At 38.1% G+C, this 21,768-nt stretch overlaps 2 protein-coding genes across 3 annotated transcripts; both read left to right on the forward strand.

Moving 5' to 3' along the window:
- The first annotated feature begins 1,360 nt into the window (after positions 1–1,360).
- Positions 1,361–7,319, forward strand: LOC137718274 (beta-adaptin-like protein A). Its single transcript, XM_068457793.2, has 11 exons — positions 1,361–1,589; positions 2,070–2,586; positions 2,993–3,117; positions 3,369–3,567; positions 3,930–4,158; positions 4,356–4,522; positions 4,750–4,959; positions 5,463–5,573; positions 5,710–5,886; positions 6,132–6,581; positions 6,703–7,319. Exons 1-11 carry the CDS (start codon positions 1,537–1,539, stop codon positions 6,991–6,993), a joined length of 2,529 nt encoding a protein of 842 aa, XP_068313894.2. The 5' UTR covers positions 1,361–1,536; the 3' UTR covers positions 6,994–7,319.
- Positions 7,320–7,930: 611 nt separating this feature from the next.
- Positions 7,931–10,184, forward strand: LOC137718726 (uncharacterized). Of its 2 annotated transcripts, none has more exons than XM_068458265.2 (2): positions 7,931–8,306; positions 8,800–10,184. In XM_068458265.2, the coding sequence occupies exons 1-2, from the start codon at positions 8,049–8,051 to the stop codon at positions 9,787–9,789; spliced, it is 1,248 nt and encodes a 415-aa protein (XP_068314366.2). In that variant the 5' UTR covers positions 7,931–8,048; the 3' UTR covers positions 9,790–10,184. The 2 variants fall into 2 exon arrangements, with proteins under 2 accessions (XP_068314366.2, XP_088554694.1); XM_088698568.1 differs by having other exon boundaries at positions 8,026–8,306; positions 8,796–10,184.
- Positions 10,185–21,768: the final 11,584 nt, after the last annotated feature.

Below are 21,768 nucleotides of genomic sequence, written 5' to 3' on the forward strand. Positions count from 1 at the left end.
TTGACGTAAAAACTCTAGCTGCTAAAGCATTTTTACCCACATTTTTATTCATTGCTTTGATTTGGTTAAGGTAAAATCTCTAACTGCTAAGCCTTTTTTCTTTAAGCAAATTCTCAGACTTCGCCCTCTTTCAATTGCTCTCCCTCTTTGTAAACTGTAAATAAATAACTATGATATGTCCTCTATTTATAAGTTGGGAAAACATTGAAAATCTAAATGAACTATATTATTACACCTGAAATTTCAAAGATTATATGGATTTTAAATTTATATAAGATTATATGTATTTTAAATTTAAGGATTGAGTTGAACTTTAGATAATGTTATCCAATCAAAAAGAACTTGGGATGATGTTAAGGGTTTATGAGATAGAGTAAGATTGTTAGTTCTCGTTCAGACTCTAATTTAATATACTAACAAACAACCATTCTTATTGTCAAGAACCAAATAACGAACTCATAATATCATGATATTCAACTCCTAGCTTTTGCACAATTTTAGCTAAGCTAGTTGTAGGCTTAAGATACAAAGTTTGCTTTGATTGAATGCTTCCCGTAATCCTAACAACTAAAGCCAACTAATATGTATTTTGATTAGAGGCATAGTTTTATCTGTATTTAAGATCAAGTTTTGACATGTTGAAACTATGTGGGCAAGCTCATAGACTGCGCTTTCTTCCACTTGCAAAGTAATTGTAAGCCCACGTACATATCATTATCCAAACAAAATTACGGTTGTCTCCAATATCTTAAACATAAAAAATCCACTCCAAAATGTAATGTTTAAACAATCCTTGTAACATAGATTTCACATTTTTCTTCTTCTTCTATTGAGCAACTTTATGTCAAAAAGTCACAAAAAATGTACTTGCGTACAATTCATGTGTAGTAGTATCGTTATAATACTAGTATACACTATCATTCATCTAAAGCATACTGAGTCATACTCTTCACATGTTTTCTAAGCGTTGCACATAACTTACATGTAACACAAACAAATTTCACTTTCATCCCTATATTTCCAATTTCAGCGAACTTGATTCCCATGGTTTTCAAAGTGTTCTCATTCAAGGACATAATATGTTAACTTCTGTTAATTTCCTCACCAATGTTCCTCTCATGCTTAAGTTTTTTTTTTTTTTTTTTTTAACAAAAAAAAAGTAGTTGGTGACTTTGCCTTGACAATTACAATAGAGCACATAAAAAACCTATTCTAGATGATATTGTTGGGCTGTTGGGCCTTCCAGGAAAAAGCCCATTGAAACCAATTATTTTGTACCTTGTTCATTGCTTTCTGGACCTGGAGCCCAATTGTGCCAGTGCAGGAATTTACAGACAACCAATACCATCCAGCCACGTCAGATCATCCTCTCGCCAAGTTTCTCTCTCCTTTGGGGAAGGCTGCTTGGATGCTCCTCTTTCAAGTTTTTCCAATTTGGTTTCTGAGATTCAGTGGCCAATTCTTCGTCCTCGATTAGATCTCCGAGCTCACTGGACACAGTCCTACCGCCGTGGCCGACCTCAATTCCGATTGATCATGGCTCCTCCGGCGCAGGCTCAGCGATCTTCTTCGCCGTCTCAGCCTTCCGGGTAAGTCCAGATTCTCCCTCCCTCCCTCCCTCCCTCCCTCCCTCCCTCCCTCTCTCTAAACCCTAGTCTCCAACGCTGATCACCTGTTTGGTTCCCGAGAAAATTTTGTTATAGAAAATTGGCATTTCTATAACAGTAGAAGAAATTTCGATTAGTTTTGGGTCAATCTCATTTCCTGCATGCATCGATCATCTGAATGTGAATTATCAGTGTATTTAGTAATTTACTTGCTGAGGAACTGTTCTGAAGAGTTATATTCAAATTCCGATAAGAAAACCGAGCACAGCTGAATTCAAAGTAAAGTTATGATCTTTCTATATCTTTTGAAAGCCTTAATTTGAACTTAGAAAGCAAATTCTACCCCAATTGTTTCAGCATCTTCTGGGAATCATTCGTATCGTTGTTTACTCTCTCATTAACAATCTGCATGTTCATCAGTTAATTATTTGATTCCACACTCACAACTTACTTTCCGTGCAGAAAAGGCGAAGTTGCTGATGTGAAATCGCAGCTCCGGAATCTTGCCGGCAGCCGAGCTCCGGGAGTTGATGATTCAAAGAGGGAGCTTTTCAAGAAGGTTATCTCTTACATGACGATTGGCATTGATGTCTCGTCTGTTTTTGGAGAGATGGTGATGTGCTCAGCAACGTCGGATATAGTTTTGAAGAAAATGTGTTACCTTTATGTTGGGAATTATGCAAAGGTCAATCCGGACCTTGCACTTTTGACGATCAATTTTCTTCAAAGAGATTGCAAAGATGAGGACCCAATGATCCGAGGGCTTGCATTGAGGAGCTTGTGTTCGCTACGAGTGACAAACCTCGTGGAGTATTTGGTGGGGCCTTTAGGCGCAGGTTTAAAGGACAATAATAGTTATGTGAGGATGATAGCAGTTATGGGGGTTCTGAAGTTATATCATATATCGGCCTCAACTTGTGTTGATGCAGATTTTCCAACCACGCTTAAGCATTTGTTGCTTAACGACCGGGATACTCAGGTAAGGTCATTTCAGTTATCTCACAATGTCTTGCTTAAGGATGCTTTGACAATTGAAACTATTATACCGAGGCCTCTCTTTCACCAGTGATACTCCTTACTTGGTCAACTATAAAGTAACTTGACAACAATCTCCCTACTTTGGGTTGTTTTTATATTAAGTTTTGCTGATTTTGATGCTCTCCTAAAATTGTATTTTAAAAGGATAAGGCATTGGCTGAAGAACGAAGTTCAATGCTTTAGATATAATAATCAAATAATCACTTATCTGATGTATACTTATACATGTTCCAGTTTTTTAAATGTTGCCTAATTTTTTTAACCATGTTTTATTGAACGTTATGGATGATTCAGGAAGTTTCATCTGTTTTTTTAGGTAAGAGATTCTCATATTCTTATATTGTCAGGTGGTTGCAAATTGTTTGTCTGCCCTACAAGAGATTTGGAGCTTAGAAGGAAGCGCGTCTGAAGAAGTATCCAGGGAAAGAGAAATTTTGCTTAGCAAGCCAGTTATATACTATCTTTTGAACCGGTAGCTTATCTTTCTCCCTTTCTCTCTTCTCTTTTCCATATGGGTTCTGCATCATGCTGGTATAGTGAATATAATATCTAATGGTGATTCCTCCACATAGTGCATAAGTAGAAAGCCAAAGTAATATGACAACTTTCTCACCTGGGGCCAATTTTTAATTGTTCAAAATGATTTAATATCAATAATTCCATTTAACTTAAGTAATGATGAAAAAAACAGCAGTTGAGTTTGGTACATGTTCTCTTATGCAGGATTAGGGAATTTAGTGAATGGGCACAATGTCTGGTACTTGAGCTGGTAGCTAAGTATGTACCTGCAGATCCCAATGAGATATTTGATGTCATGAATCTGCTCGAGGATAGACTTCAGCATGCAAATGGTGCTGTTGTCTTAGCAACCACTAAAGTATTTCTTCAATTGACTCTGTCAATGACTGATGTTCATCAGCAGGTAAACATAAAGATAATTTCATTTAAACTTTTATTTTTGCAACTCAAAAAGTAGGAAGAAATATAGCTGTTTTAATGTTAGAAAAGGTAAGCTCTCGTAGTTGCGTAATCATATAGGAGCTACTCTATATATAGCAATATAGAAGAACTTTCGGCTGCTAGTCATCCCTTTTTTTGTTAGTTGGAAAATAATCCATATGGTATCAAAAGTGATTCTAGCATGGAAAAGAAATAACATTTGAGGATCTGATGATTTTGACTTTTATGCCTATGATCCATGTTGCACCATCATGTACTATTCGTGCTATTTTATAAGATTAACTCCTCTAATTAAAGTTTATTTTCCCTCTTTTTATTGGTTAGGTATATGAACGCATCAAAGCTCCTCTCCTGACCTTAGTGAGTTCAGGAAGTCCAGAGCAATCTTATGCGGTTCTAAGCCATCTGCATCTTTTGGTGATGCGTGCACCTTTCATATTTTCTTCAGACTATAAACACTTTTATTGCCAGTACAATGAGCCATCTTATGTTAAAAAGTTGAAGCTTGAGATGTTGACTGCGGTGGCAAATGAGAGTAACACTTATGAAATCGGTAAGAAAACACCACCTGAAATTCCTCACAGATTCTTGAGCAATAGGTTGAGTGTATGTGTATATGTGTATTTGTGTCTGTCTGTGACATGGTAAAAGTGTGTTCTTAAGGTGATCCTTTCTTTGGTTTGGTCACGGGTGCTGTTTTTCTTGCTAGCTTTCAAGTTTGACTGATGCATGATCTTGATTCCATTTCAGTGACGGAATTATGTGAATATGCTGCAAATGTTGATATTCCCATTGCAAGAGAGTCGATTCGTGCAGTTGGGAAAATAGCTCTACAACAGTATGACGTGAATGCAATTGTTGACCGACTTCTTCAATTTCTGGAGATGGAAAAGGACTATGTAACTGCTGAAGCTCTGGTAAATCATCATTTTTTATTTCTGTTAGATACTTATAATGGTAACTCTGAGCAACCAGTTTACTGTGGTTCATTCCTGTGAATGATATGTTAAATGGCTTAGAGATTGTATAGGTCAGTTAAAGAAAGTGAAGGAAAATAGAAAATAAAAGCAAAGTAATGATCATGTTATTTTTATATACTCAATAACTAGCCAGAATGACTCAAGTTTGGAGTTCTTTTATACAGGTTCTTGTAAAAGATCTGCTGAGGAAATATCCACAATGGAGTCAGGATTGTATTGCGGTTGTTGGGAACATCAGCAGCAAAAATGTTCAAGAACCCAAGGCCAAGGCAGCTCTTATATGGATGCTGGGGGAGTATTCTCATGAAATGCATGATGCACCTTATATTTTAGAGGGTTTGATTGAAAATTGGGAAGATGAGCATTCAGCTGAGGTAATTTACCAAGTTTCCATTTTTTCTCCATCCATCTAAACATATGCTGGAATTTTAATGAGCCACAGTTTATATGTCAATGTCTTCACTTCACGTGGCAAACGGAAGATATTAAGTTATTTTGTTTTGGTGAAGTGTATATTAGTTGGTTTTGATGATGATCCGTATCCTGTTTAGCCTCTTGATGGTTATAAATTACTCAGAATATACTTGGGTTTTATGTATGAAAAGAAAAAGTATTGTGTTGCTGTCTCAATTGATCACCCAATGTGGGTTCAAATCCTAGTGCTTTGGAATTTAATAACAAAACTGGGGTCTAGTATTTCTGTATTTAAATGTATAAAATGTGGGGATTGTTTAGGATCTTGTGGTCTTCTTTCTTGTATTTTACAGCTATAGATATACTTTTGAACCTCTAATGGTACAAATTCATGAATTAAACCTCTTGTTGTGCTATTAATTACTTATATACCATTGAGTGATGGAACAGTTTCATTGCACAGGTTCGTTTACATCTACTCACAGCAGTAATGAAGTGTTTTTTTAAGAGGCCGCCTGAGACTCAAAAATCCTTGGGAGCTGCATTGGCTGCAGGTCTTGCTGATTTTCATCAGGTGCCTGTTCTTGTGTGTTTGTTGTTATTTTGTATGATTAACTTTAAAGTCTTCTACTTCTACAATTATTTTCTATTGGTGAGAATTTTGTCATATTTTCTTTAGGAATGTTCAATAAACTATCAGTTGGTTGCAGGATGTTCATGATCGAGCCTTATTCTACTACAGGCTTTTGCAATATAACATAAGTGTAGCAGAACGAGTGGTGAACCCTCCAAAGCAAGCTGTTTCTGTCTTTGCTGATACCCAGAGCAGTGAAATCAAAGATCGGATATTCGACGAATTTAACAGTCTGTCTGTGGTATATCAAAAGGTAATAACAATTCCCGTCCCATGTAAATGATTACATATTAAAAGAAAACAACACTCCCAGTCCCCTTCCTGGGTGTCAGGATAGACGAACAAAAGGCACACACAATGTATATGTGACTACTGAATATAACTGTAAACCATATGTACTTATCTTTATTGATTGCCGTGTTTTCGCTTGTTTACAATATATTGAGAGCTTTGTTGAAGGGAGGCCTCACAAAGGTTGATATTTTGAAATGCTTGCAGCCATCCTACATGTTTACTTATAAGGAACATAGAGGACCGTTTGAGTTTTCAGATGAAATTGGAAATTTATCTATTGGGACAGAATCTACAGATACTGTTGTTCCTAATAGAGTCGAAGCTAATGATAAGGATCTGCTATTAAGTACTTCAGAGAAGGAGGAGACAAGAGGTCTCAATAATAGTTCTTCTGCATATAGTGCTCCTTCATATGATGCTTCGTCTTTGTCTGTTCCCACTTCTCAACTGTCGGAGTTGGCAATTTCAAACCCTAGCGTGTCTGGAAATGTTCCACAGTCTAGCTTTGCAATTGATGATCTCCTTGGCTTGGGACTACCTACTGCACCTGCGCCTGCACCTTCACCTCCTCCATTGAAGCTTAATCCAAAAGCTGTGTTAGATCCAACAACTTTCCAGCAGAAGTGGCGCCAACTGCCGATATCTTTATCACAGGTACACCTTGGAATCCATATTCGGCCTGCATAATGTTTACACCTGGATACCTGGATTTATATTTCTGTACAATTTTTTTATATTTTATTTTTTCACAAGTTTCATCTATCATTTGATGCAGGAGTATTCTATTAATCCTCAAGGAGTTGCAGCATTGACAACGCCTCAAGCTCTCCTACGGCATATGCAAGGCCAATCCATCCACTGCATTGCTTCCGGTGGTCAATCCCCCAACTTCAAGTTTTTCTTCTTCGCACAAAAGGCAGAAGAATCTTCTACATTTTTGGTAGAGTGTATAGTCAACACATCATCCGCCAAAGCTCAAATAAAGATTAAAGCCGATGATCAAAGTGCAACTCAACCCTTTTCATCCGTGTTCCAGTCTGCCTTGTCCAAATTCGGCATGCCATGATCGTTTTAGTTCACATCAGCAGAAAATAGAGCACAAGTGAGTCCCTTCGATTAGTTTCCTCCGAAAACAAAGGGAAAAGTGCGCAAGTGTGATTTTGTGGATGCAGATATTCTACATGAGATTCCATATGGGGTGAGTGGATTTTTCTTTTCGTAATGTTAAATTTTCCTCTTTTATTGTAAAACCGGAACCGATATTTCTGTTGTATCCCCCAAACCACCACCCTCAAATTTCTGGTGAAGTTTGGAGAGTACTATGACGTGTAAAATTCATGTATGTGCTACGTTTTTTTAAGCAGGCAGAATAAAGTTTTACATTGTGATGTAGAGATACTTGTGGAATTGGATTTCAGTTTCTTCAGGAGAGTGAGCCATGTCCATGTCCAATTCCCACTTATCAACCAACCCCTTTAGGGGATCTCGTCAGTCAGCTTCCTTACAACCTCGTTTGACTTGCACGCATGTCGATAGCCGGTACCCTTGCACCTTGCACTACATCATGATGTTTTACTAGTTGGGGTTCTTGTTTATTCAGGGTGAGAACGTGAATGGCATGGAAAACGACTTGTGTACGCTCTTGTTTATTCTTGTTCATTGATTCTCCTATGGTTTGTCCAATTCGGAAACAAAAAGCAAACAAGGTTATCTTAAAAGCGAAAAGCCCTCAAAGGGATTGGGAAGGACCATAGAGTTGACAAGCTCCTTATTTTAGAGAAACTTCGTTTACCTCAGTCTTTTGCCTTTTATGTTGTGTCGAACTGCCGAATCGAAAAAAACTGGGTGCTATCATATAGTTTTGTATCAGCTAATTTGTTTAATTCGGAGACAGAAGCATACAAGGTTATCTTAAAAGCGAAAACAAATGTGCAAAAATCGTTTCCCTTACCCCTCTCCGCTGCCCCACATTGTCATCGGCAGGTGAAAGATTGGCTTGGGCCTGTGTTGGACTTGAGCTTGGGCCTGGGTTGTACTTGGGCTTGGGCCTGCACTTCTCTGGTGCTTATGTGAGTTGGTTTTCTTCCGACTTTCCAGCAGAGTAGACGAACTAACAGAGCCATGGCGTTAGTCTGCCGAGTTTTATCAGCTGCGAGAAGGGGTTTAAAGCACAAGGCTTCGGCGAGTAGCCCTCACTCTCGGCGTTGGCTGAGCAACCAAACAAGCTTTCTCTTTGGGAGGTTGGTGGAGGAACCCAATTCACGCATCAAATCCTTACTCTCTTCCGATGAATTCTCCGCCCTCCAAAGCTCGGATTTTTCCTGGGAATCCCTCGTCAGTTCTCTCGCTTCTTCTTCCTCTCCCGAGAAATCCCGATTGGTAATGTTACCGCTCCTTAATTACGATAGTTGTAGCTCAAAGTTAGATTCTTGAGAAGTGTTTGTATTTTCTCACCCGGTGTTTGGTTGCTGAGAAAATCAATAGAAAATGAAATGGTTTATCTTGTTTAAGTGGGGAAATGAGTCTAGAACTCAACTCGATTGGGCTTATACGGAATGCCCATACGAAAGTAGCATTCGTTTAGAAATGAAAGGTTTTATGTTCATACGCGCTTTTACTGGAAGTGCTTTTATTGGAAGAACGTGGAGTGGAAACAATTTCTAATATTTTACAATCCATAAGTAGCAAAAAAAATTTGTGACAAACATTGCCATAAACGATTTTGGTTATCTAAGAGGGCTTTAGTAAAAGCACTTTCAAACAGGCCCTGTGATTGATTAGTCTAATTGGATAATTTGCATTTTTCTTGGTTGGCAAGAAGATTGAAATTAACTTCTACTTATATATGTCTGCGCATTGTTTGATTAGTCAGGTTTTGGAGTGGAAACTGGAGAAGTTGCTCGAGGCGAATGAGAGAGATCATGATCGTTACTCCGAGCTGATATCTCTGTGTGGAAAAATTCACAATCTCCCACTTGCAATGCAAGTGTTTTCTTCTATGGAGGCTAATGGAATCAAACCCACTTCTGCCGTTTTCAACTCCCTTATACGTGTTTGCTTCTCTTCCGGTAATGTGCTGACAGCTTTAAGCCTTTATGAGATAATGAAGAGCTCGGAGGGATTTAAACCTGATTCCGACACTTATGATGCATTCATGTTTGCATTCTCAAAGTTGGGCAATGCTGATTCTGTGCAAGCTTGGTACTCAGCCAAGAAGGCTGCCGGATTCACTTCTGGTGTTCAAACCTATGAATATCTGATTTCGGGGTGCATTAAATCAAACAATTTTGAGTTGGGTGATAGGTTCTATGAAGAAATGGTGTTATCAGGGTACATGCCAAGCTTGCCTGTATTGGAAAGTATGGTGGAAGGGATTTGTAAACAGAGAAGCTTTGATTTAGTTATAGACTTTTTGAAGGTAGTGCTAGATGCCGGTTTGAAGATCAACGAGAAGATGGCTGAGATGGTTGTGGGATTGTACATTGAAGTTAAGATGGTGGAGAAATTGGAGGAGTTGCTTGTAATTCTTACGGAGGCCAATCAAGTTTCGGAAGTTCTGTTGCTGGTCCACTGTGGAATTATACGGTTGAATGCCGCATTGGATAGATTGGATGATGTAGAGTACTCTGTTGGGAGGATGTTGAAGCAAGGATTGTCATTTAAACATCAGGATGATGTCGAAAAGGTAATCTGTTCGTACTTCAGGTGCTCCGCTCATGACAGGCTGGAGTTGTTTTTGGAACGTATTGAGGGTTCTTACGAACTTACGAAATCAACTTATGATCTGTTGGTTGCCGGCTATCGAAGAGCAGGATTATCTGACAGGTTGAACGACATGAAATTAGCTGAAAAAAGGTTTTAGCGCCGATGTATCCTATACATACTCTAGTTTACTCAAAGTATCCCAACGGTGAACACTGGCGACTTACTTGAAAGAACGAGGACAATCGCTTTGATCTCTTGTTTCGGAGAACTAAGTGGCTCTCGAGGAACGGAAAAAAACATTAGATTTTGATCCGGGATGAAAAACAAGAAGTACTCCAAGAAGAAAGACAGCATCCAAATCTTGTGACCTAAATCATGGGAACCAAACAAGCATTGTTGTCATCTGCCCTAATTTTACATCTTCCTTTGTATCTTCTTATTAATTGGAGCATCTCCCAGTAGAAACAGTGCCAACAAGAAAAGTCAGTCAACTTGTATGTGAAATAGCCCTGTATGCAAATTTGTTCAATCTGAATTTGAGACTTTGGGAAATTGAAGAGGCTTTGTTTTTCACAAACCATATTATCTATACTAACGGAGAGCAGATGTGCTTAGCCTCACAATGGGCTAGCAATAATGTGGTTTAAATTTGCCTCTGACAAGAATCGAACTAAGACATCTGACTTACAAGTGAAGAGGGCTTAAGGATAAACACTGAATGGGTGAGTGATGGATGCCTAATGACTTTTATGATTGAAGTCTATAGACTCAACTATCTAATATGGGCACCTATATCAAAAGAGAGACTTCGGTATAACTGCTTTATTAGGTCAGCTCTCACATAGAGCGAGCAAGCATGGAATCCGGTGGCAGAAAAATCTCCGTGGGGCAATGGATTCCATTTCGCCCTCACAAACACGCACAAACCCTAACGATGTTCGGTTGGTTTGGTTTCATACATATAACTGTGGCAATGTCTTATTAGCTTGTCTTATATGTTGGATCGCATGACACCTCTATCAAAGGTTATCTCTATTAAAACGTAGAATTGAATTTTATATTGTGAGAATTGTCTTACGAATGACGTTATCGTGATGTTGTCCACCCAAGCTCTTTTCCCATATCAACTCATAGCGGCCTATAGCCCTAGTGAGACAATGGAAGGTGAACGGGATTTCCACTTCCAACACCAACAACAGCAACTAGTTACTGTCTTACTGATCACATGTTGCTTCCCCATTCATATATAAAAGTAAAGTAAGTGAGAGGTTCGTTGGAAGATTAGTTGGAAGAAATTTATTAAAAAATAATTAAAATTTCGTTCACGGGCTCTCCTCAATTATGTCCTATCTGTTATAAATAACATGTGGATGGTCCATATAAATAGTGATTCTTTTGCCTATAAAATGAATGAGAAGGAGGAGAGCACAAACACAAAACAAACGGAAGAAAGACAGAGGAAGGAAGAGGAAAGAAAAGAGAGGAAGAAGAGATAAGAGCATAGAGAGTTATTTTTGTATTCCTATTATTCCAGATTATAAATAAAAGCATCACTTTTGCCACGAGGACGTATTTCAGTCACACTAACTGTAGAGGAATCTCGTAAATATCGTGTCTTATTTACTTTTATTCTATTGCACACATACCGTCGATTTTACAACACGTTATCAGCACGAGAAGCTCTTGTATCAGTGGAAAGCACAATGCCACAAATCCGGTGAAGCACTACCTACCACTCACCTCTGTCAGCTGGAATCTCACAAATAAAAAAATCTTTTCATTTCATCTTCAAATCTCTGTACTACTGATTTTCTTGAAGCAACTATGTATCTTGTTGTATGACTGTATGTCATCCTTTGCAGAAGCAAAAGGGTACAGACTCAAAATCCGTAGAACATCTGACAGCCATGTAAACAGCATTTGAACTCTAACTTGCTGACCTTGGATTGAAATACTTTCTTCTTGAAAGTTGTTCATCCGCTCAGTACCTATAACATATCAAATTTTCAAAAAATACCAACGGTGCGATCGTTGTAGATGTCTAAAAATTGCGCAAAAAGCTGGACAACCATCTTATGAGTACCGAAAATCCATTTTCAATAGCTCAGATTGAAATTGTTTCTTCACGAAAGTTGTTCAATATCCTCTTATCCATATCATACTAAAATTTGAGTTAAATCTAATGGTTTGATCTTCTCATAAGTTGCAGACACTACTGTTAACTCCAAAACTTATGGGAACTGTTTAGACTTTTTCGAAACTCACCGGAGGAGGAACACAAATTGAGACTTATTGTTACTATCACTTCTTGGGTAACTAAAAAAACTTAAAGAGTTGTAAAAATAAAATAAAATAAAAGGAATGAAACAAAAGAAAAGGCTTTAAACCAGTACTATTCACATAAAACAAAAATATCAAACCCTTTTAATAAAGAAGTGCACTGGCAGGTCCATTTTGAATATCATCATTTTTTTTTTCTTCTTTTCACATGGTGCTGACACACCATTCCAAAACCTTTTGCACCATGTGAAAAGAAGAAAAACAATAGAAAAAGGTTTTGGAATGGTGCGTCGGCACCATGTGAAAAGAAGAAAAAAAAATAGAAAAAGGTTTTGGAATGGTGCGTTGGCAGTTGGCACCATGTTAAAAGAAGAAAAAAGAAAATGATGATATTCAAAATGGACCTGTAAGTGCATTTCTTTATTAAAAGGGTCTGATACTTTTGTTTTTATGTGAATGGTGCTGGTTTAAAACCCTTTCAAAAGTTCCATTTACTTAAAAGCAATTTATTTACAGTGAGTGGAATTATCGCCCTTTGCTTTAAGTTTTGATTTGTTTATGTGAATGATGCTGAATTAAAGCCTTTGTCACAAGCTTTATTTACTTAAAGGCAATTTATTTACCATGGCTGAAATTACCGCATATTGCTTTAATTTATTTATTGTACTTCTTTTTGTTATGATGAGTATATACATGACCCGAAGTTCCTTGATCAGATTAGAACCTGCACAACAGCCTGCCGCCGAGTAGCAAGCTACCGCACAACAGCCGGCCACTGAGCAGTAAGCCACTACACAACAACCTACCACCAAACAAATGTCGACTGCACAGCAGCCAAGCTACGAGAAGTTTTTTACTGTACAACAGCTTCCTGCCGAACCCTAGATAGCAGAAAACACGACCCCATCAGTCCCTTTGCAGTTGAAACCCACAATTGTATAAGAAACAATGCATGCCAACTCGTCTCTCAGTAATTCTTATAACCAATCGTCTTCTACTCTAGGTGGACCATCGCTTCGTAATCTCCCTAAAAGGATTAATTGAGGTATTCCTAAACCTACTTATGAGGCAGACCCTACGTGTAAAACTAAATATTTGGTGAGCAAACAAACGCATAACTCAAGAGTTAGGTACCCATTAAACAACTATGTGTCCACCTATCACCTGTTTGAATCAAATATGTCGTTTATGAATCAATTGTCTACTATATATATTCCTAATAGTGTGCAGGAAGCCTTAGTCGATCCTAGATGGAAAGAATCAATGAATGAGGAACTAAGATCGCTGAAGAAGAATGCTACTTGGGAACTATCAGACTTGCCAGCATGCAAGAAACTAATGGGATGTAAATTGGTTTATACAATGAAATACAAAGCAGATGCAACAGTCAATCGGTTTAAAGCAAGACTAGTGGCAAAGGGATAAAATAAAAAATATGGCATAGATTACATAGACATCTTTGTTCCAGTAGCCAAGATCAATATTGTTCGAGTTTTATTGTCCTTGGCAGCGAACCTAAACTGGCCATTTCAACAATTCAATGTAAAAAATGCATTCCTACATGGAGATTTGATTGAAGAATGGAGCTTTCACCTGGATATACCGAAACAGGCATGAACAAGGGTAAGATATGTAAGCTAAAGAAGTCATTATATAGATTAAAGCAGTCACCAAAAGCATGGTTCAGCAGATTCACTAAATCAATGAAGGCATTCGGGTATAGTCAAAGCAATTGGGATTATACCTTGTTCTTGAAATAGAAGAATGAAAAGATTACAGCACTCATTGTATATATGGATAACATGGTGGTTACAGGGAATGACCCAGTTGAACAATCTGCTCTAAAGAAGTATTTATCTACGGAGTTCGAAATGAAGGATCTTGGATCTTTGAAATACTTTCTTGGGATCGAGGTATCAAGAGGCAAGTCTGGAATATTCTTGTCCCAAAGAAAGTATATCATTTGTTGTACCATATATTGGGCTCAAGTATTTGGGCCTCACGACCTAGCCCATAAAGCATGTAGAAGGTGAAGGGAACCCTTAAAAAGGATCATTCACCTCACTTTAGGGGATATAGCAAAGAGAGCAAACCCTAGCCTCCATATTGTAACCCTTAATTTACATAGTGAAACCGGATCGACACCAATGTTGACGTAGCCCAACTTGAGGTGAACCACAATATATCTTTAATAATTCCTGACCATGACTTGTCTGACACATGACTTAGTCTTGCCACCTCATCTTAGAATGGCATATCTTTAATAATTCCTGACTACTACATTCATTATTTAAATGTTAGGGTGAAACTTTAGTGATTCATGGTAGGGTACAAATACAGAGTTACATATATACCATTGTCCCACTCTCTGGGAAAACCCACGAATGAGATAATTCATGTTCTTTTAACATGATTTTAGCTGCTTGATTCGTACATGGCAACCGCACCACATGTTACATTATTATATTTCATTGAATCATATTGTCATATAACTTTTCACTAGGCATGCTACATTATTATATGTTTATATAATCTATGTATGACAGTGTTCGCAATATGCACACTTTGACGATTAATTGCTTGTATATGATGCTCATACATATTATTGATTAACCAAGGACCAAAATTATGGTAGTCCACACTACTGATCAGCTTATAGATCTATGAGCCAAATGCTTATGGTGATCAAGATTTAGTCCGAACAGTGATCTCTTGTTTGGCCGGACATCCGCTTGCTCGAACACTCACTCATTTGGACATTTATGTGATCGGACACCCGCGAGCTTAGACACCCATTCATTCGGGCACCTACGAGATTGGACACCCACAAACATGGACACCCTTGAACTTGAACCTTGACTCATGGACCCAACTTTTAGACCCAACTCAAAGTCCCTACATATGGCCCCGACTCAAATACCCAACTTATGGACCCAATCCATGGACCCGACACATAGACCCAATATGCCAAATCAACAAGCGGACCCGAGTCATGTCGAGAGTTAACTCATAATGAGCAAAAGCTGACGTTGAGTGCATACTCACAACGAAGAATGCCACGAGCCGAGCCGCCTCTCAACGAGCACTGCCTTCAGCCGAGCAACCGCCTCGCCGCGAGCATTGCCTTTAGTCGTGCAACCTTGAAATGTGTGCTACCTCTAGCTGAGTATTACTTCACATTGAGCACCGCCTTATGTGAAGCACTGGTTTTGGACGACATCTAGTCATTTCGACCCTCACATGGATTGGATTTGAAGTCTCCAGCCAAAAGACTTTCTTGACTGAAGACTTAGGGGACTCCTATTGTACCATATATTGGGCCCTAGTATTTGGGCCTCACGACTTAGCCCATGAAGCATGTAGGAGGTAAAGGGAACCCTTATTCTATAAAAGGGATCATTCACCCCACTTTAAGGGATATAGCAAAGAGAGCAAACCCTAGCCTCCATATTGTAACCCTCAATTTACATAGTGAAACCGGATCAACACCAATGTGGACGTAGCCTACCTTGAGGTGAACCATAATATATCTTTGTGTTCTTGTGCATTTGTGTGATTTATGGTTGGATTTACGTTGGTCCAAGATTGACCCAATTTTGTGCATCAACATCATTGTTTGTTAAAGGAAACCGGGATGTCAGCTTGTAAACCTGTTGTAACTCTGTTGGCTGAAGGAACGAAGTTGAGTCTTCTCCAGAATCAAGTACCGATAGACAAAGGAAGATATCAACGGTTAGTTGGGAGATTGATGTATTTGGCACATACAAGACCTGATCTTGCTCATGCATTGAGCATAATCAGTCAGTATATGCATGATCCAGGGGAGCAACATATGAGTGCGGTTATGAAAAATAAGCATTTCAGAATCGAAGGGTACACCGATGCCGATTGGGCAGGTTCAGTAAACGACCTACGCTCAACATCAAGATATTTCATTTTTATTGGTGGTAATCTAGTAACATGGAGAAGTAAAAAGCATAATGTAGTAGCTCGTTCGAGTGTAGAAGCGAAATATAGAGGTATGGCTCTTGGTATTTGTGAACTATTGTGGCTTAAGTTTCTATTACAAGATTTGGGGGTCAACCACAGTTTGTCGATGAAGTTATTTTGTGACAACAAGGCTTTTAGGGATATTGCTCATAATCCAGTACAACATGATAGGAAGAAGTATGAGGAGGTTGATAGGTTCTTCATTAAAGAAAAATTAGAGGGAAAAGCAATTGAATTTCCCACGATTAGGACCGGGGATCAAGTGGCTGATATACTCACAAAGGCTGGTTCTAGTGACAAGTTCTCAAGTTTCTTGGACAAGGTGGGCATGTGTGACATAAATGCACCAACTCGAGGGGGAGTGTTGACTTGTATAATATTTCCCTTAATTTTGGGATTCCTATTATTTTGGGTTTCCTAGTTTAGGTTGTAGATTGCTTTTAATTATTCTTTCCTTATTGTAGTAGGATTGTACATGATTATATATACCTCAGAATGAAAAGAATACAATTAACACATTCAAAGCATTCTCTTCTCCTGCTGTGTTTCTTACCATTTCCCTCACCTATTTTTCGTTAATCACTAATCAGACTGTCCAATGGATGCAAAACATCAGCCGTGGTCCTCGAGTGCAGAAATTTGAGTGAACAACTGACTGAACTTTCATTTTTGACATTGCAAGCCAGGCCATTGCTCACTCAAGCGCTGAAAGATGGCAATTTCAGTGCTCTTATTGATCCAAGGTTGGAGAAAGACTACAACAGCAATGAGATGGCTCGAATCGTTACTTGCGCTGCTGCTTGTTTACGCCATTCAGCATGGCTTTGACTGCGAATATGCCAAGTAATTCCTTTTTACTATTTCACTGTTATAGCTTATGATAGTAGTTCTTCAAACCAAGCTCATAAGTGTTCATCTAATTAACTGAAATTTTTTACAGTTGATCAGAACTGGGCAGGTTGTCCATGCTTTGGAATGAGTCGCTTCCTTGACGGAGCTTCATGAAGGAATCACTCCAGGAAACAGCACAATACACAATAGCTATGATGGGATTTTTAAGTACATGCGCAAAGAGATTCAAATCACACAAAATATTTTCAAGAGAACAAGGTAGTTGTAGTATAAATGGCTCAAGTAATATCGTTTTCTGTAGGGATTATTTAAAACAATTTATGCAAAACCAAAATCTTAGTTAATTATTTGAAACAAAGATTGGAAGAGGTTGATTTTTAATTTAAAAATAATAAAGACGAATTTAACAAAACTAATTTAGGAAAAACAACTAATAACCAATTAAGAAGAAATCAAATAAAAAAGAAAAGGTTTTGAGAAAGAAATTTGGAAAAGCACTAGGGTTCCACCATCCCCTTAAAAATCTTATGTAGTTTTACTAATTACTTATGAATTACACATGCAACTTTGAAGGTTAGGTTTTCCTTATGCATATTCTACTTGTGGCATTCAAGCTAGAACGTATATCAAACATGCAATCCGTCTGTGGCATTCAGATTAAATATAAACATGCATGACTCATTATGCTTAGTGAAAGCCCTTTGAATGCAACCCCTAAGACGTGGCATTCGCCCTAGGTGAACTTACAACTATCAATCACAAGAAGCAATACTCAATCCTTCGGTGGCATTCCGACCGAATTGCATCCGATTACTTATCTAAACATCCTAATGGTAGCTAAGCATTAAGATACAGAAACAGTTTAAACATAGTGATTAATAATTTAAAGTATGCATGCATAATATCGTAAGCAATTAAATAAAGACTACATATTCATGCTAAGGCTCAAGGCATTATCCTAGTAAATGGAAATTAGTTACGAACAACCATAAAACAAAAGGAATTTTATTGAAATAAAAAAAGGATAGAAAACACCTTAAAACGTCAAAGCCTAGCTAAGTTCTCCAAATTGATGCATTCCTAATGGCTAAATATCCTTATTTATACTACTACAAAATAAAATCCTACTTAGAAAATGTCTTCTAAAAACTATGAAACATAATAGAATAAGATAACAAGGAAATAAAAGGTTTCCTATTTGAACTGAAATTCGGACTTCTCAGAAAATCAGACTTTTAACCAACCAAATCAATTCCGATTTGGTCCGAAAAGATCTTGTTTAAAGCATAAGACGTCTCTAACAAATCCTCAAAAGGAATCTTCCTCAAAATATGTCATCTTGATCTCCAAAATACCCAAAACATCCAAAATCATCAATTTGGGAAAGCTGCGCTGGGCTTTCTTTTCTTCGCCACAGTCAAACGGCTTGGCAGAAAAATCTGAAATTTTGATACAACTATCTTGAAAGACTCACGAACATCCTCCAATTGGAGTCACTCCAAAATTCATCCATTTGATTACTTTTTGCTCCAAAGAAAGTGGAATGTCCTACATTAAAAATATATAACAAAGTATTAAAATTCTACCAAAATAACCAATAAACTATAAGTAAGAATAGGGTAAAATATATAGTATAATATCGCTTCATCAGCTACCATCATATCAGTAGGTACAGTGAAACTACCAGTGAGTACGGTCTTAACCCTTCCGGCTCCAGCAGCGAGGGCCAACGAACGGTCTGGAGTTAAGAATTAAGATCCCGAAACCTTTGTGTTCTGGGGAATGATTTTTTTTTTTTTGGGTTTGCTTGTTCAATTTTATATTATGTATATTCCATTTTTTTCAATTGCCTGCTGAAAAAAAAAAAATCACAGATTACATTAATGTTTCTGGTAAATCATTTTACAGTAACTTTCTTCCTGGGTTTGAAGTAGCAGCTGTTATTTGCTTGTTCATATCTGTTAAACAAAAATCAAAGAAAACTTGGATCGCAAGTAAAAACTGGATTACCATGAGAGCAAATCCACCTTTTCTGAATTCCCAACTTCCAAAAACTAAGTTGGTATCTTAGTTCTCTCACTCAACTGTTTTACTTTTCTGACGTGAGCCACTGTAATCATCGAGGACTCAAACGAAAGCTGAATCTGTAGTCCAAGGGCAATCAATCACCTTCACCCTTTTGTTTGCTAACAAGTACACGGGATTTCAACCATTGCTTCCATGAAGCGTCCTGTTGTTGCTCGAGCCATGACAAAAAAGAGTTATCCAACAAGCAGAAAAAGTTGACATAGAGGAGCTGATATCTCACAGGTGTAAACAGAAAATTTAATAGTTGCACAATCGGCCATACGCCTCCTTCCAGAACAAAGGCTGGTAGAAAATCCCTTTTACCATCTTCCTTGAATTGAGGAAAACTCTTTCCGGAAGAAAAACCCATGTATGTGAAAAACACAAGCAAATCCAATGGCCCAAAAAGGAACCCATCAGTCGCCACTTTAGAAGCAACAAACCGAAATTGAGTTTGGTTGCAGAATAAGTCTTGACCTAATATATCGATCCAAACCTTCATACCTGCAAAAGAAAATAAAACCAAACTCAAAAACTGTCTCTGTCAGCATAGAAAGGAGAGGAAGCACACTGAAATTTTTTGAGGAGGAGGCTCAAATGCCTGCCATCACTAGTTCCCTTATTTTGTAAAATTCTACGACACCATTTGATGTGGGAGCGAGATCTAAAAAATACCAGCAAAATCACATGTCCACACACTCAGAATGTATGATCTTTTCCCCCAAAAAATCCTTACCAATAAATTTGCTAGTATTTTCTTGTGAGCATGCATTTGATCATGTAAATATAAAATAAAATGTTGAGAAATTCCAAAACTTAGGTACCGTTTGGTACGCAGACGGGACAGTACGAAACGGAATGGGATGGGATGGGACAGGACGGAACAAAGGTTCTATGTTATGTTCGGTACACATAGGACGAAACAGGACGGTTGTTCCGTTCTGTGTTTGGTACGCGTTGGACGAAAAGGAACCAAAAGATTGAATAACTAACTTACCCTTATTCTGTCTGTTGTTTGGTACAATATTTATGCGAGACATTTTTTTTTTTGAACTTGTTCATATTTGAACACATAACAATACCATGATTAGCTTTTGGAGATTGCAGAAGAAGCAAAATGAAAAACAATGGCAGAGAATTTAGAGAGAGAAAATGAATGACTAAAGATTGTATTCCTTGAATAATGAATGAATTATAGAGAAAGAGGTTTTTGTTATTTATACAAGTATTTTTTGCTTCACTCATAAGCTACTAACCAACTAACTTATATCCCTACAATCCCAACAGACCTAACGTGCTGCAACACCATACATGGAGACCTATAAAACGAAAAGCAAAGAGCATTGGTAAGTAATAATAAAACAAAAAAACTACACAAATCACAATTAGAAAAGTCTACTTCCATTTCCCTTTCAAACCAGTTCTCCAAAGCTCTTTCATATTGCCTAAAGAACAATGGTAATGTGGTCTATTAATTCACGTAGCCTTCAAAAAAGAAGCCATCGTACTCTTGATCGAGAGATATAGCAGCAAAAAGGGAATGCCGGAAATACACAGATACCCATTAAGCGCGAGCATTGTAGAATGATTAAAGCCAATCATTTCTCTGCCATTCCACGTTGCACCATTCCTTCGACATCAATCACTTCAACATCCATACTAAACCCCATGTGTAATGCTAAATAATACAATTCCTATTATTCGAGCTAATAAAATAGCAGTGCACCATGTGTTATCTAATGATACAGCAACTCTTAAGTTGTTGAGTTGTTAACACGATTAGAAATCTTCTACATGAATTCCAGTACCATGTCAGCCTAATAGTCATTCCCAAAAATAGTCAAATAGTTGAAGCATCTAAGCTCTCAAAAGTCACATACAACTTTCACTATATTGTCAATGAATGCAACAAATTTCTCAAACACAAACAAAAACAATAAGATATTACATGCAATTGTATATTGTAGCCATCAATGGTTCAAATAACTAGTTAAGGCAAAAAAATGTGTAGTCTACGAGTTCAAGTTGAAGCATATCTCCCTAAACATACAACTTCCACAAGATTTCTCAATTCATTCAGGCAATTTTTCAAACACTAAGCAAACAACCAGACGGGGAGGCTTAGGATTGCACCTGCAGCAGATCCATTAAACGGGTGAGACGGAGTAGCCATAAGCATCGACTTCAGAGCTATAGCCGGAGGTGCAGAGACTGCAGGGCTTCCGCCAACATTGTAAGTGTTCATCACGCTTAGCAAACTCTTTGGCGCCTACAAAAAACAGAAAAACCCAAATCATAAATCAGACAAATAAGAAATCTTTCAAACCGATTTAGAACAAATCGTCGGGAAAAACCAAGTGGGTACCTCTTGAATCGGTGATTTAGCAATGAGGGACGAAGCTTCGGTTCTAAAAAGAAAGCGGGTTACCAAGTAGTTGTTGTCGCATAGGTATCGATCAACGATGAAAGCGATTTGGACGGGGGTGACCATTCCCTTCCCCAAATTCTCAGATTTCTTGCCTTTGGATGGCTTCCCCATTTTCTAAATATTGAGAGATGCCGTGGAAAACTAGGGCTCGAATGGAAGGAAGGAGGAAGAAGAAAGAGACGGAGAGGTTGAGATCTGAGGAAAGAGACGATGGGAGAGCGGCATTTTTGTCTTAAAATGTTATAATTTTGTGTTCCACGGATGTGGAACAAGTCGTTCCAGAGGGTGAGACGAAAAGAAAATTCACCCAAAACTTGTCTCATGGAACAGCGCGTTCCACCCATTTTAGGCGCACCAAACATGGGACGGAACGCCTCGTCCCACTCAATTCTGTCCCGTCCCACGTACCAAACGGTACCTTAAGAAACTCTGTGCCCACAGTATTAGGCTTAATAGCGTGATTCATATCAGAAAGTGTTTTGGTACATTTACGACAGAAGAATCGCTTAAGAACATTAC

Source organism: Pyrus communis, chromosome 8 (assembly GCF_041283825.1).
Source record: "Pyrus communis isolate YQ-2024b chromosome 8, ASM4128382v1, whole genome shotgun sequence".
Taxonomy (NCBI): Eukaryota; Viridiplantae; Streptophyta; class Magnoliopsida; order Rosales; family Rosaceae; genus Pyrus; species Pyrus communis.

Coding starts and splice junctions, on each gene's coding strand:
- LOC137718274 (XM_068457793.2), top strand. CDS start 1,537: ATGGCTCCTCCGGCGCAGGCTCAGCGATCTTCTTCGCCGTCTCAGCCT. Junction 4,159..4,355: donor GAGTAACACTTATGAAATCG/GTAAGAAAACAC, acceptor ATTCCATTTCAG/TGACGGAATTATGTGAATAT. Junction 6,582..6,702: donor TGCCGATATCTTTATCACAG/GTACACCTTGGA, acceptor CATTTGATGCAG/GAGTATTCTATTAATCCTCA.
- LOC137718726 (XM_068458265.2), top strand. CDS start 8,049: ATGGCGTTAGTCTGCCGAGTTTTATCAGCTGCGAGAAGGGGTTTAAAG. Junction 8,307..8,799: donor CTCCCGAGAAATCCCGATTG/GTAATGTTACCG, acceptor TTGATTAGTCAG/GTTTTGGAGTGGAAACTGGA.